Source organism: Larus michahellis, chromosome 24 (assembly GCF_964199755.1).
Source record: "Larus michahellis chromosome 24, bLarMic1.1, whole genome shotgun sequence".
NCBI classification, from domain to species: Eukaryota; Metazoa; Chordata; class Aves; order Charadriiformes; family Laridae; genus Larus; species Larus michahellis.
This window is the reverse complement of record NC_133919.1, coordinates 2,377,331-2,395,353: the sequence shown is the minus strand read 5'-3', so window position 1 is coordinate 2,395,353 and position 18,023 is coordinate 2,377,331. Positions and strand designations below refer to the sequence as shown.

The window sequence follows — 18,023 nt, the reverse complement described above, 5'->3', positions numbered from 1 at the left end:
AACCCCCAGAGCAGCAGGCGGGGAATGAAGAGTTTATTGGGGGGCAGCAGCAAAGCAGGATGGGGGGGGTGGGGGGAGCAGCTGGGGGGGGGGGGGGGTGTGACACCTCCCATGGAGGGGGGCAGCACCCCCCCATTGCCCCCCCCCCCCCCCCCCCGGCCGCCATCGCTCACTTCTCCTTGTGCTGGATGATGCCTTTGGCCACGAGGTCCGGGATCTCCACGGCCAGCCAGGGGCCCAGCTGCGGAAACAGGGGGTGAGCGACCCACGGGGACACCCCCCCCACCCCCGTGGGGACACACGGACACACACACACCCCCCCCCCCGCCATGGAGACGCCCCCCCCCGACTCACCCCCAGCGCCATCAGATGGGCCAAGCCGAATTTGGGGACGTTCCTGGCCCAGAGGGGCTTGAAGTGGTCGCTCAGGCAGATTTTGCCCCCCCTGCAGGGAGAAGTGGCGGGGGGGGAGCCATCAGACACCCCCCCCCGACCCCCCCCAGGGACACATCCCCCCCCCCCGCCCCCCCCAACCCCCAGATTCCTCCCCCCCCCCCAACACCTGTACATCTTGGCCGTCTTCCCATCCAGCTCGGGGATGGCGATCTCGGGGGCGGTGGCGGGGTAGGTCACTGGGATCTGGGGGGGGGACACGACACATGGACGGGACAGACACAGACATGGAGGTCAGCAGCCCCACAAACCACCCCCCCCCAGCTGCCCCCCCCACCCCCCCCTCCTCACCTCAAACTCGATGGCGAACTCGTACTTGAGCAGCTCGTGGACGTACCAGCATTTCCCGAACCACCTGCGGCACATGGCGGGAGGGCCCGGCCCCCGCCGGCCCCTCAGTCCCGGGACCCCCCCAGCGGACACCGGAGCGTCTCCGGGGTGGGGGGGGGGGAGGCCCGGTCCCGTGTCCGTTGTCCCCCCCCCGCCACGTCGTCCCCGCTCACCCACCGGGTGCCCTCGGCGTTGGACTCCAGGCGGAACCAGTCATTATCGGCGCGTTTGTTGTTCTCCACGTACTGCCGGGGGGGGGGGGACGGGGGTGAGCGGGGACCGGGGGGGGACACACAGAGTGGGGGGGGTGAACCGCGAAGGGGACCGGGACCAGAGAGGGGACGGGACAGCAGGGGAACCTGGAAGGGGACCGGGATGCAGGAAGGGAACCGGGAGACGGATCGGGAAGGGGACCGGGGGATGGACCGGGAACGGGACGGGAGGGGAACGGAGGGACAGCGGGGACCGGGGGGTGAACCGAGGCTGGGGAGAGAGACCGGGGGACGAACCGCGAAGGGGACCAGAGGGGGGACGGGACGGGGAACCGCGGGACGGAGCGGGAAGGGGACCGGGAACCGGGGGACGGGACAGAAGGAGAACCGGGGGTGAGCGGGGACGGACTGGGGGTGAACCGAGGCGGCAGGGAGAGACCGGGGGACGAACCGCGAAGGGGACCGGAGAGGGAACAGGATGGGGAACCGGGGGACGGACCGGGAAGGGGACCGGGGGTAAGCGGGGACCGGACCGGGGCGGGGGGACGGACTGGGGGGTGAACCGAGGCGGCGGGAAGAGACCGGGGGACGAACCGCGGAACCGGGGGATGGACCAGGATGGGAACCGGGAAAGGACCGGGAAGGGCAACCGGGAGTTGAAACGGGGGAGGGAGAAGTGTGGGAGGAACCGGGAGAGGAAGCGGCGAGGGCCCGGGGAGCGATCCGGAGGTGCCGGCGGGTCCCGGTACGGGCGCACCTGTATGAGGGCGCGGTACTCCTCCTTCAGCCGCGGCGCCCAGCCCTCCCGGTCCCGCGGCCCCGCCGCCGTCCGCAGCAGCGGCAGCTCCGCCACCGCCCGCCGCGCCGCCTCATCCGCCATCGCCCCGCCGCCGCCGGAAGCCGGCCATCTTGGCCGGGGGCGGAAGTGACGCCGACGGAGGCGCCGCCATCTTGCTTAGGGGCGTGACGCGACGGCGACAGTGGGGGGGGGGGGGGGGTGTGTGGTGGTGTGGGTGGCGCCGCCATCTTTACTACGGTCAGGGGCAGGGCGCGACGCCGCCGCGGCGCCTCCATCTTTGGTGCTGGCAGAGATGAGTTTCGTCGGGTCTCAGCCGCACTCATCCCTCCCCGTGTCCCGTCCCCGTCCCCCCCGCCTCGACCCCACACAGCACCAGGGACACAGTGGCAGCTCCAGGGCTTTATTGTCACGGGGGGAGGCCCGCCACGGCAGGGCTCAGGGCTGCCCCTCGGCCTTGCCCAGGTCCAGCAGGGAGGAGAAGAAGCCGACGACGTTGGTGCGCAGCTCCTGGGCCAGCGGCGTCAGCTGCTTGTTAGCCCGGTCCAGGTAGGCCCTGGGGGAGAGGAGGATGGTAAGGGGAGGCCGAGGGGCGTCCGTTGTCGTCGTCCCCCCCCCCATCCCTTGTGTCCGTCCCCCCCCGCCCCGTACTCGGCCTGGCTGCGCAGCTCCTGGGCCTGCAGCCTCTGGGGCAGGTCCTTGGTGACGAAGTCGGAGAAGGACTGGAAATGGCGGGTGAAGAAGTCGTCGACGGGCGGCGGGGCGGGCTCCTCGTCCGGGGCCTGCCGCCTCACCATGGCGGCCTGCAGGCAGCCGGCGCAGAGCAGCACCAGGGCGGCCGCCAGCACCTTCATCTCGGCGGGGCTGGGGGCTGCGGGGGACGGGGTCAGCGGCCGACAGCCCGACCCATGGCTCTGCTGGCCCCTTCTGCCCCACAGCCCCTTCCCCCGCCCCAGCCCTGCCCCGCGGCTGCCCCACTCTCCCCCCTCCTGCCCCAGCCCTGCCCCGTCCCACCCGTGAACCTCAGTCCCCTTCCTGCCCCACGGCCCCCTCCTGCCCCACAGCCCCATCCCTGCCCTGCAGCCCTGTCTTGCTCCGCAGCCCCCTCCTGCCCCATCCCACCCCATAGCACCCCCCGCCCCACAGCCCCATCCTGCTCCATCCCTGCCCCATGGCCCCCTCCTGCCCCACGGCCCCCTCCTGCCCCATGGCTCCCTGCTGCCCTGCAGCCCCCTCCTGCCCCATCCCTGCCCTGCAGCCCCCTCCTGCCCCATCCCTGCCCCACACCCCCCTCCTGCCCCATCCCTGCCCCACACCCCCCTCCTGCCCGGGCGCTGGGTGCCGTCTGCCGCTCACCTGAGCAGGACTCTGGGGGTGTGGGGCTGTGGGTGCCCCCTCGGGGGCTGCTTATATCCCCCAGGGCCAGCTCCCGCCCCTGGTCTTGGGGGGGCCGTGCCGGCCCCCGCCACCGCCTGGGTAAACATGGCGGGGGTAAGGGTCGCTGCGGGGGACGGCCCCTCCTCATCCTCACCGGGGCTGGCCCCACACCCCGGGTCCTGTCCCTGCGTCCCCAACGCCCCGTGGCCCTGGGCAGTGGGTGACAAAGGGGTTTGGGCTGTGGGGGGGTCCTGGGGGCCAGGGCTGCCACGGTGGGGGTTGCCCCATGGCACGCAGTGGCGCTGTGGCACGTGGTAACCCCATGGCACGTTTGTGCTCTGGAGGTACACAGTTGCCCTGTGGCACGTTGGAGCCCTACGGCCAGTGGTGGCCCCGTGGCATGCAGTGTCCCTGTGAGGCGTGTGGCCCCACGGCATGTTGGGGCTGTGACCCCACGGGACCCCCAGGGTCCCCCCGCCCCCACCGCAGCCCCTCTGCCCCGTCCCGGGGTTCCGGTGGCCGCTGCACCCTGGGGTCCTGGCTCGGCAGGGCTGCCCCAGGGGGCTGCACACCCCGGCCCACCCCGGTCACCGCCGGCTGCCGTGGGGCGAAGGTCGTCGCCCGCCTTATCGCTGACCCTCGGCCGCCAACGTGACGCCGTGACTCAGCGCGGGGTCCCGGAGGGGGCACCCATGGGGCAGGCGGGGGGGGGATGGACACGGACCCTGGGGACACCCCGCCGTGGGGCCGGGCTGGGGGCCAGTGCCGGCACTGTCTGGGGACACGCGGCCAAAGGGCACCTGGGTGGCACCGGGGACAAAAACTCGTTGTCCCCCGGGTCACCTGTGGGGCCACCGGGGCCCCTTCCCCTCTAAGCCCTTTTCCAGGAAAGCTGCTGGTGACGGCAGCAGGGGACAGGGACAGGGACAGGGAGGGACATGGGACAGGGACAGGGAGGGACATGGGGCAGGGACAGGGACATGGGGCAAGGAGGGGGACATGGGAGTGGAGATGCAGGACAAGGAGGGGACAGAGGGAGGGGGAGATGGCGGGGAGACGGGATGTGGTGGGGACACAGGGAAGGGACATGGGGGGACACAGAGAGGGGACATGGTGGGGGACGTAGGAGGGAATTGGGACACAGCCAGGGGATCCAGGAACATGGGGAGGGGGACAGAGGGGGCATGGGAGGAACGGGACATGGAGGGGGTGGATGACGGGAGACGGAGGGACAGGGGGTGACGGGAACAGGGAGGACATGGGGACACACGGGACGCGGAGGGGACACGGGACACAGGGGGGGACCCTCAGGACGCGGGGGCCCGGGGCCGGAACGCGAGAGCCCCGGAACGTCGCAGCGCGGGTCTGGGTTTCCAGAGGAGCACGTTCCGGCGCTGGCCCGCCCCCCCGCGGGCTCAGCCAATGGTTCCAGAGGAGCACGTTCCGGCGCTGGCCCGCCCCCCCGCAGGCTCAGCCAATGGGCGGCCAGCGCTGCCCGTGCCCGTCATGGCGGCGGCGGCCTCGCGCGGGCGCGGCCTCGAGAAGCCGCTTCCGGCGGCGGCGGCGGCGGCGCCCGCGGCCGCGATGGCGGCGCCCGGCGGGGACGGGGGGGGCGGGCGGCCGTAAGGCCGGGCCGGGACATGGGCAACGTGCTGGGTCCCGCCGCTCCCCGCGCCCCGCGTCGGGGGGAGCCGCTCGGTAGTCCCGGCAGCTTCGATGAGTTGCACCGGCAGTGCAAAGGTGGGGACGGGGGGGCACCGGGGGTCACGGGACCGGGGGGGGCACCGGGGCTGGGGACACGGAGTAGGCGGGACACCGGGGCTGAGGGGACACCGGGGCTGGGGACACTGGGGCCGGGGGGACACCGGGGCTGAGGGGACACCGGGGTCGAGAGGGAGCACCGGGGTCGGGGGTGGCACCGGGCTGGCGGGGACATTGGGGGGACATCGGGCGGGGGGGTTCCCACCGGGGTCGGGGGTGGCACCGCGGCTGGTGGGGATACCGGGGTCGGGAGGGGACTCCGGGACCGGGGGTGGCACTGGCGTGATGGGGACACCGGTTTGCAGGGACATTGGGGCTGGGGGGACACCGGGCCGGGGGGGGGGGGTCACCGGGGCTGGGGGTACCGGGGCCGGGAGGGGGCACCGGGACCGGCGGGGGTGGCACCGGGCTGGTGGGGACACCAGTTTGCGGGAACATTGGTGTCGGAGGTGACAGCGGGCCGACGGGGGGGGTCACCAGGGTCGGGGCGGGGGGCACCGGGCTGGGGGTTACCAGGACCGGGGACACACACCGGGGCCGGTCCCTCGCTTGCCCCGGCAGCAGTGGGGGGTCCCGGCGGTGCCGGGGGACAGGCTGGTGCTGGGGGGCACAGGGGTGACGGGGGGGGAGTGGCCTGGGGGTGGCCCTGGGAGAGGTGGGGTGGCACCGGGGGACTGGCCCAGGGCGGGGTGGCAGTGGTGGCTCTGGGGGGGGACACGGTGGCAGTGGTGGCTCTGGGGGGGGGTCACAGTGGCAGCGGTGGCTCTGGGGGGGGACACGGTGGCAGCCATGGCTCCGGGAGGTGGCAGCGGTGGCTCTGGGGGGGGACACGGTGGCAGCCGTGGCTCCGGGAGGTGGCAGCGGTGGCTCTGGGGGGGGGACACGGTGGCAGCGGTGGCTCTGGGGGGGGACACGGTGGCAGCCATGGCTCCGGGAGGTGGCAGCGGTGGCTCTGGGGGGGGGACACGGTGGCAGCGGTGGCTCTGGGGGGGGACACGGTGGCAGCCGTGGCTCTGGGAGGTGGCAGCGGTGGTCCTGGGGGGGGTCACGGTGGCAGCAGTGGCTCTGGGGGGGGGACACGGTGGCAGCCGTGGCTCCGGGAGGTGGCAGCGGTGGCTCTGGGGGAGGGGGACACGGTGGCAGCGGTGGCTCTGGGAGGTGGCAGCGGTGGCTCTGGGGGGGGGGGGACACGGTGGCAGCGGTGGCTCTGGGGGGAGGGACACGGTGGCAGTGGTGGCTCCGGGAGGTGGCAGCGGTGGCTCTGGGGGAGGGGGACACGGTGGCAGTGGTGGCTCCAGGGGGTGGCAGCGGTGGCTCTGGGGGGGACACACGGTGGCAGCGGTGGCTCCGGGGGGTGGCAGCGGTGGCTCTTTGGGGGGTCACGGTGGCAGTGGTGGCTCCGGGAGGTGGCAGCGGTGGCTCTGGGGGGTGGCAGTGGTGGCCCCCCTCATCTCCCCGCTGTGTCCCCCAGAGGTTTTCCCGCAGCAGATGGAGGGAGTGAAGCTGATCGTCAACAAGATGCTGAGCAGCCACTTCCAGGTCAGGGGGACACAGGGGGACGCGCTGGGGGTGGGGGGTGGGGGCACTGCCACCCCTCGTCCCCCCTGCTGAGGGGCTGTCCCCGCAGGTGACGCACGCGGTGCACATGAGCACCCTCGGCCTCTCCAGTTACCACTTCAACGCCACCTTCGTGGGCGACCGGCAGCTCAGCCCCACCGAGGTGAGGCCCCGGGGTGGCCCACGGTGGCCCTGGGACGGTTGGTGGCCTTGAGGTGGTCCCGGGGTGGCTCTGGGATGGGGGGTGGCCTCGAGGTGGCCGTGGGGTGATGGGTAGCCTCAGGGTGGCCTTGGGACAGTAGATGGTGTCAGGGTGGTCTCAGGGTGGCCCTGGGGTGGTGGGTGGCCTTGGGGTGTCTTGGGGTGGCCTTGGGACAGTAGATGGCCTGAAGGCGGTCTCAGGGTGGCCCCGGGATGGGGGGTGGCCTCAGGGTGGTCCTGGGGTGGCTCTAGGATAGTGAGTGGCCTCAGGGCGGCCCTGGGATGGTGGGTGGCTTTGGGTGGCCCACAGTGGGTGGCCCTGGGGTGGCTCTGGGATGGGGGGTGGCCTCGTGGTGGCCGTGGGGTGATGGGTGGCCTCAGGGTGGCCTTGGGACAGTAGATGGTGTCAGGGTGGTCTCAGGGTGGCCCTGGGGTGGTGGGTGGCCTTGGGGTGACGCTGGGATGGCGAGTGGCCTTGGGGTGGCCCTGGGGTGGTGGGTGGCCTTGGGGTGGCCTTAGGATGGTGGGTGGCTTCAGGGTGACCGTGGTGGTCCTGGGGTGGTGGGTGGCTTTGGGGTGGCCCTGGGATGGTGGGTGGCCTCGGTGTGGTCCTGGGGTAGCTCTGGGCTGGTGGGTGGTCTCAGGTGGCCATGGTGGTCCTGGGGTGGTGGGTGGCCTTGGGGTGACGCTGGGATGGCGAGTGGCTTTGGGGTGGCCCTGGGATGGTGGGTGGCTTTGGGTGGCCCACAGTGGGTGGCCCTGGGGTGGCTCTGGGATGGGGGGTGGCCTCGTGGTGGCCGTGGGGTGATGGGTGGCCTCAGGGTGGCCTTGGGACAGTAGATGGTGTCAGGGTGGTCTCAGGGTGGCCCTGGGGTGGTGGGTGGCCTTGGGGTGACGCTGGGATGGCGAGTGGCCTTGGGGTGGCCCTGGGGTGGTGGGTGGCCTTGGGGTGGCCTTAGGATGGTGGGTGGCTTCAGGGTGACCGTGGTGGTCCTGGGGTGGTGGGTGGCTTTGGGGTGGCCCTGGGATGGTGGGTGGCCTCGGTGTGGTCCTGGGGTAGCTCTGGGCTGGTGGGTGGTCTCAGGTGGCCATGGTGGTCCTGGGGTGGTGGGTGGCCTTGGGGTGACGCTGGGATGGCGAGTGGCTTTGGGGTGGCTCTGGGATGGTGGGTGGTCTCGGCGTGGTCCTGGGGTAGCCCTGGGCTGGTGTGTGGTCGCAGGTGGCCATGGTGGTCCTGGGGTGGTGGGTGGCCTCGGGGTGGCCTTGGGACAGTAGATGGCCTCAAGGTGGTCTCAGGGTGGCCCCGGGATGTTGGGTGGCCTCGGGGTGGCCCGTGGTGGGTGGCCTCAGGGTGGTCCTGGGGTGGCTCTGGGATAGTGAGTGGCCTCAGGGCGGCCCTGGGATGGTGGGTGGCTTTGGGTGGCCCACGGTGGGTGGCCCTGGGGTGGCTCTGGGATGGGGGGTGGCCTCGGGGTGACCGTGAGGCTCTGAAATGGGGGTGGTTGGGTGGCACAGGGGTGCCACCAGGATGGGTGACAGTTATCTCCGGGCGAGGGGGGTCCCAGCCCGCAGCTCAAACCAGGCACAGGGGGTGTCACCGTCCCCTCCGCTGACTCCCCCCCCCCCACTCCTTGTCCCCAGGCCTTCCCCACGCTGGTCGGGGACATGGACAACAGCGGCAGCCTCAACGCCCAGGTGCTGCACCTCCTGGCCGAGCGCATCCGCACCAAAGCCGTCTTCCAGGTGGGACAGGCTGGGAGCGCACCCCGGGGTGCGGGGGGTACGGGGTGGCGGGGGGGGGGGTCGGTCTCCGTCACTCCAGGACGGTGGCAGGACCCGCCGCGCTGCCCGTCCCCTCGCAGACGCACCAAGCCAAATTCGTCACGTGGCAATTCGACGGCGAGTACCGGGGGGACGACTGCACCGCCACCCTCACCCTGGGCAACCCCGACCTCCTCGGCGAGTCCGGTGAGCGGGGGTGTCCCTCCCCGTCCCCCGTCCCCCCCCCCACCCCAGCCCCGATTCCGCCCCACAGCTACCGGGCCCGGCGTGAGGCGGGGGGGGGACACACCGAGCGCTGAGGGCCGTGCTGTCCCCGCAGTGATCCTGGTGGCCCATTTTCTCCAGAGCGTCACCTCCCGCCTGGTGCTGGGCGGGGAGATGGTTTATCACCGGCGGCCGGGGGAGGAGGGTGCCATCCTCACGCTGGCGGGCAAATACACGGGTAGGTGGGGGCCAGGGGGGTGGCGGGCACGTCCCCAAGGGTCCCACCCAGACCCTGAGCGGGGGACGGGGACACACGCGACGCCCCGGTTGCCCTCGCCCTCCGTTTTGCATCTCTCTTCCAGCTCAGAAGTGGGTGGCGACACTGAACGTGGGCTACGGCGGCGCCCACGCCAGCTACTACCACCGAGCCAACGAGCAGGTGAGCGTCCCTGTCCCCCCCACGCGTCCCTGTCCCCCGTGGGTCCCTTTTACCCACCCCCTCAGGGCCTCACGTTGCCCCTACCCGCCCCCCCCCCCCCCCCTCCAGGTGCAGGTCGGGGTGGAGCTGGAGGCCAACACGCGGCTGCAGGACACCACCTTCGCCTTTGGCTACCAGCTCAACTTGCCGCAAGCCAACATGGTCTTCAGAGGTGAGCGAGGAGCCGTGGGGGCACCCGGCAGCCCCAGAGCTGGCCGGGCGTGACCCTGTGTGTCATCCCCCCCCATCGTCCCCCCCCCGGCAGGGCTCCTGGACAGTAACTGGAGCGTCGGGGGGGTGCTGGAGAAGAAGCTGCCCCCCCTGCCCGTCACCCTGGCTCTGGGCGCCTTCCTCAACCACTGGAAGAACCGTTTCCACTGCGGCTTCAGCGTCATCGTGGGCTGAGGGGCCGCGGCGGGGGGGCCGCTGGCACGTGCCACCGTCCTGCTCAGGGAGCCGCCGCGCCGCGGGGTGGGGGGGGCACCGGCCGGGCCCCCGCTCTCGCACCGCGCTGCCGGGGGGGAAGGAGCCCGCGGAGGTCGGGGAGGGGGTGTCCCTGGCGGCCGGGGGACACTGTGTGACGGCGCGTGGTGGCCGTTGGCACCTTTGGGCTGAGGATGGGAGGGGGGGGGGGGGGTGTTCTGACTGCCCCCCCCCTGCCCTGCCGGCGCTCGCCCGCGCCGCCCTCCTCGCCCCGGCACCGCGCTTCCCTCCGGGCGCACGCAGCCGCGGAGCCTGGAAAAATAAAGGAGCTTTACTTTGGCCTGTAAAGTGCGGTGGCGGCCAGGGAGAACCCCCCCCCTGGGGGGGGGGGGGGTGGGGGTAACCGGGGAGTGGGGGGGGGGGGCGGCGTGGGCTCTAGCTGATGATTTCGGAGAGCAGGGGGGTCATGGAGGACAGGTCCTGGATGTGGAGGATCTGCCGGGTGTTCTCCGCCTTCAGCGTCTGCAGCTCCGTCAGCAGCAGCAGCAGCTTCGCGTAGAGGAACCTGGGGGGGGGCGGTGTGTGGAAAAGCGCCCGGCTCGGACCCGGTGTAGGGGGGGGGCCACACACACACACCGTTGTGCCACCACCCCCCCCAGGGCACGTACCTGCCCTCGGGCATGGGGTGCTGGTGGTCGATGTAGCTCTTGAGGGTCAGGGCCACCTTCTCCTGGAACTGGTCGATGAAGTCCCGCTGGGCGACGCCGGCGTGGTCTGGGGCGGGGGGGGGGTGTGGCGGGGGGGGGGTGTCAGGGTAGGGGAGGCGGGGGACGCCCCGCCGCCGTCCCCGCGCTCCCCTTACCTGGCGAGAAGAGCCGCATGGCCTGCAGCAGGACGTACTCGGCTTCGTGGAGCCGCAGCTTCTTCAGGCTGATGTGGAACTTGAGCAGCGGCTCCAGGTAGATCTGCTGGAAACCGGCTGGGGGGAGCGCGCGGGGGGGTGAGCTGGGATGGGACGCATGGCGGGGCCACCACCCACCGCGTCGCGTGTGTGTGTGTGTGTGTGTCGTCGTCCCGTGTTTTTTCCCCCCCTCACCCCGGCCCCTTCCTCACCCAGGGCGCCGTCCTGGATGGTGTAGCAGTGCTGCCCGCACTCCCAGGCGTTGGTCTCGGCGTTGAAGACGGTGTTGAACTGGATCTGGCAGATCTCCAGGGCGGCTCCTTTCAGCAGCGAGATCTGGGCGTCGATGGGTAAGGTCCTGCCGGGGCCGGGGGGACACGCACGCACACACGGAGGGGTGTCAGGGCCACGGCCGGGGGGGTGGCATTGGAGGCGTCCCCCGCGTCCCCCCCGGCCCCAACCCCCGCGGACCTGAAAGCCGGGATCTCCTTGGCGAAGTTGATGACCTGCTGGATCATGAAGGTGCTGAGGTCGGCGATGTGGGGCAGCATGGAGAAGACGTCGGGCAGCACGTCCTCGGCCAGGCAGTCGGGGGGCGGCGGGGACGGCGGCCACGCGACGGGGTCACCGGGCTGCGACGGGCTCTGCGGCCGCGGGCTGGGCACGTAGAGGCGCACGGCGGGCTACGGCCGACGAGGCCGGGGAGGGGATCAGCGCCGTGATGGGACGCTCACGGGGACGGAGAGGGGCTGGGCGGCGGGGGGGGGGACGGGACGGGGCGGGGGGATGTCCCCACTCACCCAGTAGTGGGCGAACTGGGAGAAGCTGGAGTCGAAGGTGCGGCGGTGGGCGGCGATGAGGATGGCGATGAGGTCCCGCTGCTCCGCCGTCAGCCCCCCCGGCCGCTCCCGCGCCCGCCGCTGCGCCCGCCGTCGCCGCAGCGCCTCCGCCGACATGATCACTGCCACCCGCCGCCACCGTCACCCCCCCCGGCACGGGCACCGGGGACGCCGGCGGCGCAGACACCCCCTGCCACGCCATCCCCTCTCCCCACCGGGGTCCCCCTCGCCCCCTCGCTCCACATCCCCTTCTGTCACCTCTGTCCCCTGCTGTCACCCCTGTGTCCCCATCCCCTCCTGTCACCTCTGTGCCCCTGTCCCTTGCTGTCCCTTCTGTCCCTCTGTCCCTTGCTGTCCCTTCTGTCCCTCTGTCCCCTGCTGTCACCTCTGTGTCCCCATCCCCTCCTGTCACCTCTGTCCCCCTGTCCCTTGCTGTCCCTTCTGTCCCTCTGTCCCTTGCTGTCCCTTCTGTCCCTCTGTCCCCTGCTGTCACCTCTGTGTCCCCATCCCCTCCTGTCACCTCTGTCCCCCTGTCCCTTGCTATCCCTTCTGTCCCTCTGTCCCCTGCTGTCACCTCTGTGCCCCTGTCCCTTGCTGTCCCTTCTGTCCCTCTGTCCCCTGCTGTCACCCCTGTACCCCCATCCCTTGCTGTCACCTCTGTGTCCCCATCCCCTCCTGTCACATCTGTCCCCCTGTCCCTTGCTGTCCCTTCTGTCCCTCTGTCCCTTGCTGTCACCTGTGTGCCCCCATCCCCTCCTGTCACCTCTGTCCCCTGCTGTCACCCCTGTGCCCCCATCCCTTACTGTCCCCTCACCCCAGGGCTGCCCTGTCCCCTCTACCCCCATGTCCTCCCCTGCCACCCCACCCAGGCCAGTCCTCTCCGTCCCCTGTGTCCCCCCCCAGGTCCCCTCGTCCCCTTTTCCCCATGTCCTCCCACCCAGGGCCTCCCTCCCCAGGTCTCCCCTGCGTCACCCCCTCCCCTCTCCCGCCGTGTCGTCCCGTTCCCCCCCCCCCACCCCCCCGCTGTCCCCATGTCACTCACTGTCCTTCCGCATGCCCACGTCCAGGCACTTCTGGAGGCGACAGGCCTGGCACTGCCGCCGCTTGGCCTTGGTGACGGGGCAGCTCCGGGAGAAGGGGCAGGTGAAGCGGACGCCCTTGTTGATGGAGCGCCTGGAGGTGTCGGGGGGGGACACAGGCACGGCCATGAGGGGACGGTCGCTGTCACCGGGGGGGACAGGATGTCCCGGGGCAGGGGACACCTCCAGCCCCATGGACCCCGTCAGCGCTGTGTCCCGGAGAAGCCGGGTGGTCCAAGCGTGGGGTGGCAGCGGCCATTCCGGCTTGTCCCACCCCGTCCTGTCCCGTCCCATCTTGTTCCATCCCATTCCATTGTGTCTTGTCCCATCATCTCCTTTGTCCCATCCTGCCCTGTCCCCTTGTCCCATCCCATCCCATTTCATCCCATCCCGTCCCATCCCGCCCTGTCGCCTTGTCCAGTCCTGTCCCATTTCATCCCAACTTGTCCCATCCCATTTCAGCCCATCTTGTCCTGTCCCATCCCATCTGTCCCATCCTGCCCTGTCTCCTTGTCCCGTCCCATCCCGTTTCATCCCGTCCCATCCCATCCTGTCCCATTGCAGCCCATCTTGTCCCACCCCGTCCTGTCCTGTCCCATCTTGTTCCATCCCATTCCGTTGTGTCTTGTCCCATCATCCCATTTGTCCCATCCCGTCTTGTCCCATCCCATCCCGTTTCATCCCGTCCCATCCCATCTGGTTCCATTGCAGCCCATCTTGTCCCAGATTGTCCTGTCCCGTCCCAAATTGCCCTGTCCCCTTGTCCCATCCCATCCCGTTTAATCCCAACTTGTCTTATCCCATCTTGTCCTGTCCCATTTCAGCCCATCTTGTCATGTCCCAAATTGTCCTGTCCCCTCCTGCCCTGTCCCCTTCCTCCATCCCATCCCATCCCATCCCATCCCATCCCATCCCATCCCATCTTGTCCTTTCCAATCCTGTCCTGCCCCATCCCATCTTGTCCCCCCCACTCTGTCCTGTCCCATCCCGTCCCCTGTCCCCCCCCTGCGTCCCCCCCGCGGTGGCAGCCCCCACCTGAAGAAGCCCTTGCAGCCCTCGCAGGTCATGACGTGGAAGTGGTACCCGGTGGCGCGGTCCCCGCACACGGCGCAGACCTTCTCCTCCCCCGGCTCCGTGTCCTCCCCCCCGGGGACGCAGGGACCCGGTGGCAGGCGGGGGCTGCTCTCCGCGTCCGAGGGGCTCGACGTGGACATGGCTGGAGACACCGGTGACAGTGCCCGGACCGGGGGGGACCGCAGTGAGGACAGAGCCTGTAGGACAGCGGCGGGGTGTGTGTCCCCTACGTGTCCCCTCGAAGCCACCATGTCCCCCTGGCGCAATGCCTTTGTGCGCCGACCCGCCACTGCGACCTCCTGCCCCGGTCACCACCGCGTGACACCCCCGAAGGCGGCCGGTGTCTGTCGGTGCCGGTACCTGGGACCCGGTGCCCGCCGGTGCCCGGTGCTCGCCGCCGCGTAGCCAGGGGCCACCCGGTCCCCGCTTGTCCCCGCCGTCGCAGTCCCGTGGAGTTTGAACCTTGAACTTGAGGGAGGCTGCGGCGGGCGGGGACAGGCGGCACTGGGGCAGGGGGGGGACACGCAGGCGGGGACAGGGACACAGTGTGTGAGACACGGGGACAGGGACGGCAGACACGGGGGACAGGCGGGGGGCCACAGGGTGGTGGCGGGGATGGGGACCACACCGGTGGCCGTCCTGCCATCGGTGACCCCAGAGGAAGGTCACCGGCCGCCACGGGGAGGTGCCACCGGTGTCCTTGTGTCACCTCCCCCCCGGTGTCCCTCCCCCCCACCTCCGGGGTGCCCGGGGGGACGGCAGGACCCCGGGGGGTGACGATGGCCCCGGGTCCCCCCGCCGGCTCCGGCTCCGCGGGGCGTCGAGATTGGGGGGGGGAAGGGGACATGCGGGGGGGTGGGGTGGGGCGGGGCGGGCGTGTCCCCACCTTGCCCCGCCCCCCCGCCTCCCATTGGCTGCCCGCCGCTGTCACTCATCCGCGCCCCTATAAAAGCCGTGGCGGAGCGCGGGGCGCCGCACACCGGGAGCGGCGGCGGCACCGGCACCGGCACCGGAGCGGCCATGAGCGAGGTGAGACGCCGGTGCCGGTGCCGGTGCCGGTGCCGGTGCCGGTGCCGGTGCCGGTGCCGGTGCCGGTGCCGGTGCCGGTGCCGGTGCCGGTGCCGGTGCCCGGCAGCACAAGGGGTTTTTTTTCCCCCCTTATTTTTATAGCAACGGGCCGGGAGCGGAATTGCCCTGGGAATGCGGCGAGGATGCTGCACCCCCGGGGAAGAGGGGGGCTGGAGGCGGGGGGGGTGACCCCGGGGGGAGTCTCCGGCAAAGCGGAGCCCGTGTCTCCCCCGTTCCCCCCTCCCCCGATGCGGGTTTGCTGCCGGGGGCCCCGTGTCACCCCCGGGTTCCCCCTTTTCTCTCTCTCCGCAGCGCAGCCCCCATGAGCCCCCCTCCGCGGCAGAGGCCCCCGGCGGGCAGGAGGAAGGTGAGGACCCCCCGGCAGCGGCGGGGTGCACCCCACGGGGTGCCCCATCACCAGTGTCACCTCTGTCACATTCCGCCCCCCCCCCGGGACCCCCGCTCTGCCCCGGCACCTGGGACCCCCAGGATCGGTGTCCCCACCATGGAGGGGGGGGGGGCACCTAGATGGATTTGGGGACCTGCTCTGTCCTTCCCCTGTCCCCTGGGAGGGTGATGGGGTGCCCCCCTGCGTGTCCCCTGCCGAGGGGGGGTTCTGGGTGCTGGGGCGAGTCTGGGGGTGCCAGGCTGTAACCAGGGCAGCCCCCCCCCTTCCCCCCCCCCCCCCCAACCGCCAGCCAAAGCCGTGGACCCCAAGAAGGTGGAGGAGGAGGAGGAAGAGATCGACATCGACCTGAGCGCCCCCGAGACGGAGAAAGCCGCGCTCGCCATCCAGGGGAAATTCCGTCGTTTCCAGAAGCGGAAGAAGGAGTCGGGGCCCTGAGCGGCTGCGGGGTCCCGGGACCCCCCACCCCACCCCAACCCCGCCCGCGGCGGACACCCCCTTCTTGCACGAGGGCACGGCCCCATCCTGACCTCCGTCCTGCCGGGGCTGCCCCGTCCTCGGCGAGCAGGGCCGGGGGGGGGGCTCAGCCCTTCCCTACCCCTCGCCCACCCCTGAGCCAGGACCCCGGGTGAAGCTGGGGGGGTCGATGTGGGGGGGACACGGCTGAATCCCGTGGCCCCCGGCGTGGAGGTGGCCCCCGTGCGGGGGGCATGGCGTGGAAATGCCACTTGCCCTGGGGCAGCCCCAGCTTTTCCCGTCCGTGGCGACGCTGGCCGCCGGGGACGTGTGGGGCAGGGGGACACCGGTGTCCCCTGAGCGAGGGAAGCCCCCCCCGTCCTGTCCCGGGGGTGGGACACTGCGGGGGGGGGGGGGGCGGGGACGGGGACGGACAGGTCTCGCTGCAGCCCACCATGGGGAAACCGGGGGTCCCCCAGCACTGGGATGTTCCCCATCCTGACACTGCCCCCTCCCAACGCTCCTCTCATTGTCACCGTCCCCGTCCCCGTCCCCTCCCCTGGGGGAGTGGGGGGGGGGCTTTTAGCATGTGTATAGAATAAACCAGCGGGGAAGAGGAGCCGGGCTGCTGCGTGGTCTGTGTGTGTGTGTGGGGTGGAACCCCCCAGGTCCCCCTTCCCGGGGGGAGCGGGGTGAAGCCCCCCGTTAAAAGCAGCCCCGGGGGTCCCCGGGCTGCCCCTGCTGGGGGGGTGCGGGCAGGGACGGAGGGTTCCCCCCCCCCATACGCACTTTGGGATGGGGCCCCTTGGCTGGCGCTTTGGGAGTGGCTTCAAACCCCCCCCCGCCTCCCCGGGGATCTAATTGGGGTTTGTTTTTTTTTTTCCTATGAAATTCCACTTAATTTATCGGCCGCCGGGTCTCGGGGCCGCCCCTGGAGCCGTGGCCTCGTTTCCTGCCCCCACCCGTTGCGGCGGCGATGGAAGAGGCCGCCACTCGCTCCTCTTCCTCGGGGGACGAAGGCCTCGGGGTGCCGCATCCCCCCGGGCGTGGAAGATTCACTCGGGGTCGGCTCCGGCGGCGGTTCCCAACCTCGGCTCCCACCGCGGCATCACCGGGAGCAGCCGCGGGACGCGCCTGGGCTGCTGCTGGCCGTGAGAAGTCCCCCCCCCCCCAAAAAAAAGTGCTCTGGGGTGGTTAAAATAAAGCCATTTGGGGGATTTGCAAAGGGGTTTGGTGGGGGGCTGGTCCCTGGGGTGCCCGATGCCGTGGGGTGGCCGGGGACGCTGGGACCCGTGGCGGAGCCGCAGCGGTGGCAGAAATAACTCCCTGGAAAGAAAAACAGCGACGGTGGCCAAGGGAAAGGCAGGGCCCAGGGGACCCCCCCACCCCACCCCCCCCCCCCCAACCCCGGGGGCAGCGGGGTCGGGCTCGGCCCCCGCTCGCTCCGCAGACTTATTAGGGAAAGGACAATTATAGCCCCGGAGGCAGGGCTTGGGGCGGGGGGGGGGCGGTGGGTGTCAGCATGGGGGCCCCCTCCCTCGCAGTCTGGGCTGGGGAAGGGGGGGGGGGGGGGCGACAGGGTGGCCGCAGCCCCCCGGCGCGGGGTCGGTGTGGGAGCGAGCGGTCCCGGTCTGCTCCGGAGCGGAGCTGCGGGATGGGGCTGGGGGCTGGCACCGAGCCCCAAGGGGGGGGGATTCCTCTCTCCTCCCACCCGGGCCCGTCTGGCTCAGCGCTGCCCGTTACTCCCTCGTTAACCCTCATTAACCCCCCCCGGGATACCTGTTGCCCCCCCCGGGGCTGTCTGTTACCCTCCCCGTTACCCTCCGTTAACGCCCCCGGGGCTCCCCGTTGTCCCCCTGGGGCTGCCCGTTACACCCCCATTAACCCCCCTGGGGCTACCTGTTGCCCCCCCGGGGCTGCCCGTTACTCCCCCCCGGCCCAGCGCTGCCCGTTATTTCCCCGTTACCCCCCCACAAGGGGGTACCCCCCACCCCCCGCCCCGGCGGTCAAAGACCTTCTGAGGAAAACCCCGCTTTGGAGCGTTTCACCCCAAAAAACCACCGCTCGCCCCTTCACAGCAGCCGGGGGGGGGGACACACGACGTCGCGTGAATTCCCGCCCCGGGCGGTGGCACCTTGGTGGCCCCCCCATGGGGACGGACGTGCCCCTCGTACGGTGGCTCCGTGCCCTGAGGGGGGACACACACACACACACACACGGGCCAGTGTCACCCCCTCAAAGCTGCCTTTTCACCCCAAAATGGAGCCGGAGCAGAGGCCGCCGGGAAGGCGCTTGGCCGGAGCTGGCGGTCATCGCTGGCTGAGACCCCCCCCACCCGCCCCATGGCCACCCCCACCCGCCCCATGGCCGTGCCCGGGGCTCTACAGCCAGGGCAAGAGCCGAGACTCGGCCTCGGTGTTAATTAGAGTGAGCTTTAATTAACGGCTGGATGGGGATGAGGGGGAAGGTGGCCTGAAGGGGGGGGGTGGGGGTGTGTAGCCATGATGGGTGGCCTCGGGGACAGCCCCCACCGGCTGAGGGGGGGTCCCCGGGGACGCCCGTGGGCCATCACCTCACCCCCGGGGAAACTGAGGCACGGCGGTGGCGGCGACGCCCCTGTCTCCGT

At 71.4% G+C, this 18,023-nt stretch overlaps 4 protein-coding genes across 6 annotated transcripts; 1 reads left to right on the top strand and 3 right to left on the bottom strand.

Moving 5' to 3' along the window:
* Nucleotides 1-16: 16 nt before the first annotated feature.
* On the bottom strand, nt 17-1,933 carry UFC1 (ubiquitin-fold modifier conjugating enzyme 1). Its single transcript, XM_074566751.1, has 6 exons — nt 1,753-1,933; nt 961-1,028; nt 745-808; nt 563-639; nt 355-445; nt 17-241 (listed from the first exon to the last, which is right to left on the bottom strand). The coding sequence occupies exons 1-6, from the start codon at nt 1,873-1,875 to the stop codon at nt 170-172; spliced, it is 495 nt and encodes a 164-aa protein (XP_074422852.1). The 5' UTR covers nt 1,876-1,933; the 3' UTR covers nt 17-169.
* A 247-nt stretch (nt 1,934-2,180) lies between these two features.
* Nucleotides 2,181-3,275, bottom strand: APOA2 (apolipoprotein A2). Its single transcript, XM_074566749.1, has 3 exons — nt 3,148-3,275; nt 2,443-2,662; nt 2,181-2,347 (listed from the first exon to the last, which is right to left on the bottom strand). Exons 2-3 carry the CDS (start codon nt 2,643-2,645, stop codon nt 2,230-2,232), a joined length of 321 nt encoding a protein of 106 aa, XP_074422850.1. The 5' UTR covers nt 2,646-2,662; nt 3,148-3,275; the 3' UTR covers nt 2,181-2,229.
* Nucleotides 3,276-4,449: 1,174 nt separating this feature from the next.
* On the top strand, nt 4,450-9,922 carry TOMM40L (translocase of outer mitochondrial membrane 40 like). 2 transcript variants are annotated; one of them, XM_074566699.1, is made up of 10 exons: nt 4,450-4,581; nt 4,637-4,908; nt 6,401-6,468; nt 6,557-6,649; nt 8,329-8,430; nt 8,550-8,655; nt 8,815-8,911; nt 9,036-9,112; nt 9,221-9,323; nt 9,417-9,922. In XM_074566699.1, the coding sequence occupies exons 2-10, from the start codon at nt 4,809-4,811 to the stop codon at nt 9,430-9,432; spliced, it is 762 nt and encodes a 253-aa protein (XP_074422800.1). In that variant the 5' UTR covers nt 4,450-4,581; nt 4,637-4,808; the 3' UTR covers nt 9,433-9,922. The 2 variants fall into 2 exon arrangements, with proteins under 2 accessions (XP_074422800.1, XP_074422798.1); XM_074566697.1 differs by having other exon boundaries at nt 4,457-4,581; nt 8,789-8,911.
* On the bottom strand, nt 9,885-13,916 carry NR1I3 (nuclear receptor subfamily 1 group I member 3). 2 transcript variants are annotated; one of them, XM_074566693.1, is made up of 9 exons: nt 13,828-13,916; nt 13,429-13,664; nt 12,357-12,487; nt 11,276-11,436; nt 10,947-11,158; nt 10,688-10,833; nt 10,437-10,553; nt 10,243-10,310; nt 9,885-10,139 (listed from the first exon to the last, which is right to left on the bottom strand). In XM_074566693.1, exons 2-9 carry the CDS (start codon nt 13,605-13,607, stop codon nt 9,906-9,908), a joined length of 1,248 nt encoding a protein of 415 aa, XP_074422794.1. In that variant the 5' UTR covers nt 13,608-13,664; nt 13,828-13,916; the 3' UTR covers nt 9,885-9,905. The 2 variants fall into 2 exon arrangements, with proteins under 2 accessions (XP_074422794.1, XP_074422793.1); XM_074566692.1 differs by lacking the exon at nt 13,828-13,916 and having other exon boundaries at nt 10,243-10,348; nt 13,429-13,718.
* Between the last annotated feature and the right edge of the window lie 4,107 nt (nt 13,917-18,023).

Coding starts and splice junctions, on each gene's coding strand:
- UFC1 (XM_074566751.1), bottom strand. CDS start 1,875: ATGGCGGATGAGGCGGCGCGGCGGGCGGTGGCGGAGCTGCCGCTGCTG. Junction 1,029..1,752: donor AGTACCGCGCCCTCATACAG/GTGCGCCCGTAC, acceptor CCCCCCCGGCAG/TACGTGGAGAACAACAAACG. Junction 809..960: donor TCCAACGCCGAGGGCACCCG/GTGGGTGAGCGG, acceptor CATGTGCCGCAG/GTGGTTCGGGAAATGCTGGT.
- TOMM40L (XM_074566697.1), top strand. CDS start 4,809: ATGGGCAACGTGCTGGGTCCCGCCGCTCCCCGCGCCCCGCGTCGGGGG. Junction 8,431..8,549: donor GCACCAAAGCCGTCTTCCAG/GTGGGACAGGCT, acceptor GTCCCCTCGCAG/ACGCACCAAGCCAAATTCGT. Junction 9,113..9,220: donor ACCACCGAGCCAACGAGCAG/GTGAGCGTCCCT, acceptor CCCCCCCTCCAG/GTGCAGGTCGGGGTGGAGCT.
- NR1I3 (XM_074566692.1), bottom strand. CDS start 13,718: ATGGTGGCTTCGAGGGGACACGTAGGGGACACACACCCCGCCGCTGTC. Junction 12,488..13,428: donor GGCTGCAAGGGCTTCTTCAG/GTGGGGGCTGCC, acceptor CGACACCTCCAG/GCGCTCCATCAACAAGGGCG. Junction 10,140..10,242: donor CACCCCATGCCCGAGGGCAG/GTACGTGCCCTG, acceptor GCCCCCCCCCAG/GTTCCTCTACGCGAAGCTGC.
- APOA2 (XM_074566749.1), bottom strand. CDS start 2,645: ATGAAGGTGCTGGCGGCCGCCCTGGTGCTGCTCTGCGCCGGCTGCCTG. Junction 2,348..2,442: donor GAGCTGCGCAGCCAGGCCGA/GTACGGGGCGGG, acceptor CCTCTCCCCCAG/GGCCTACCTGGACCGGGCTA.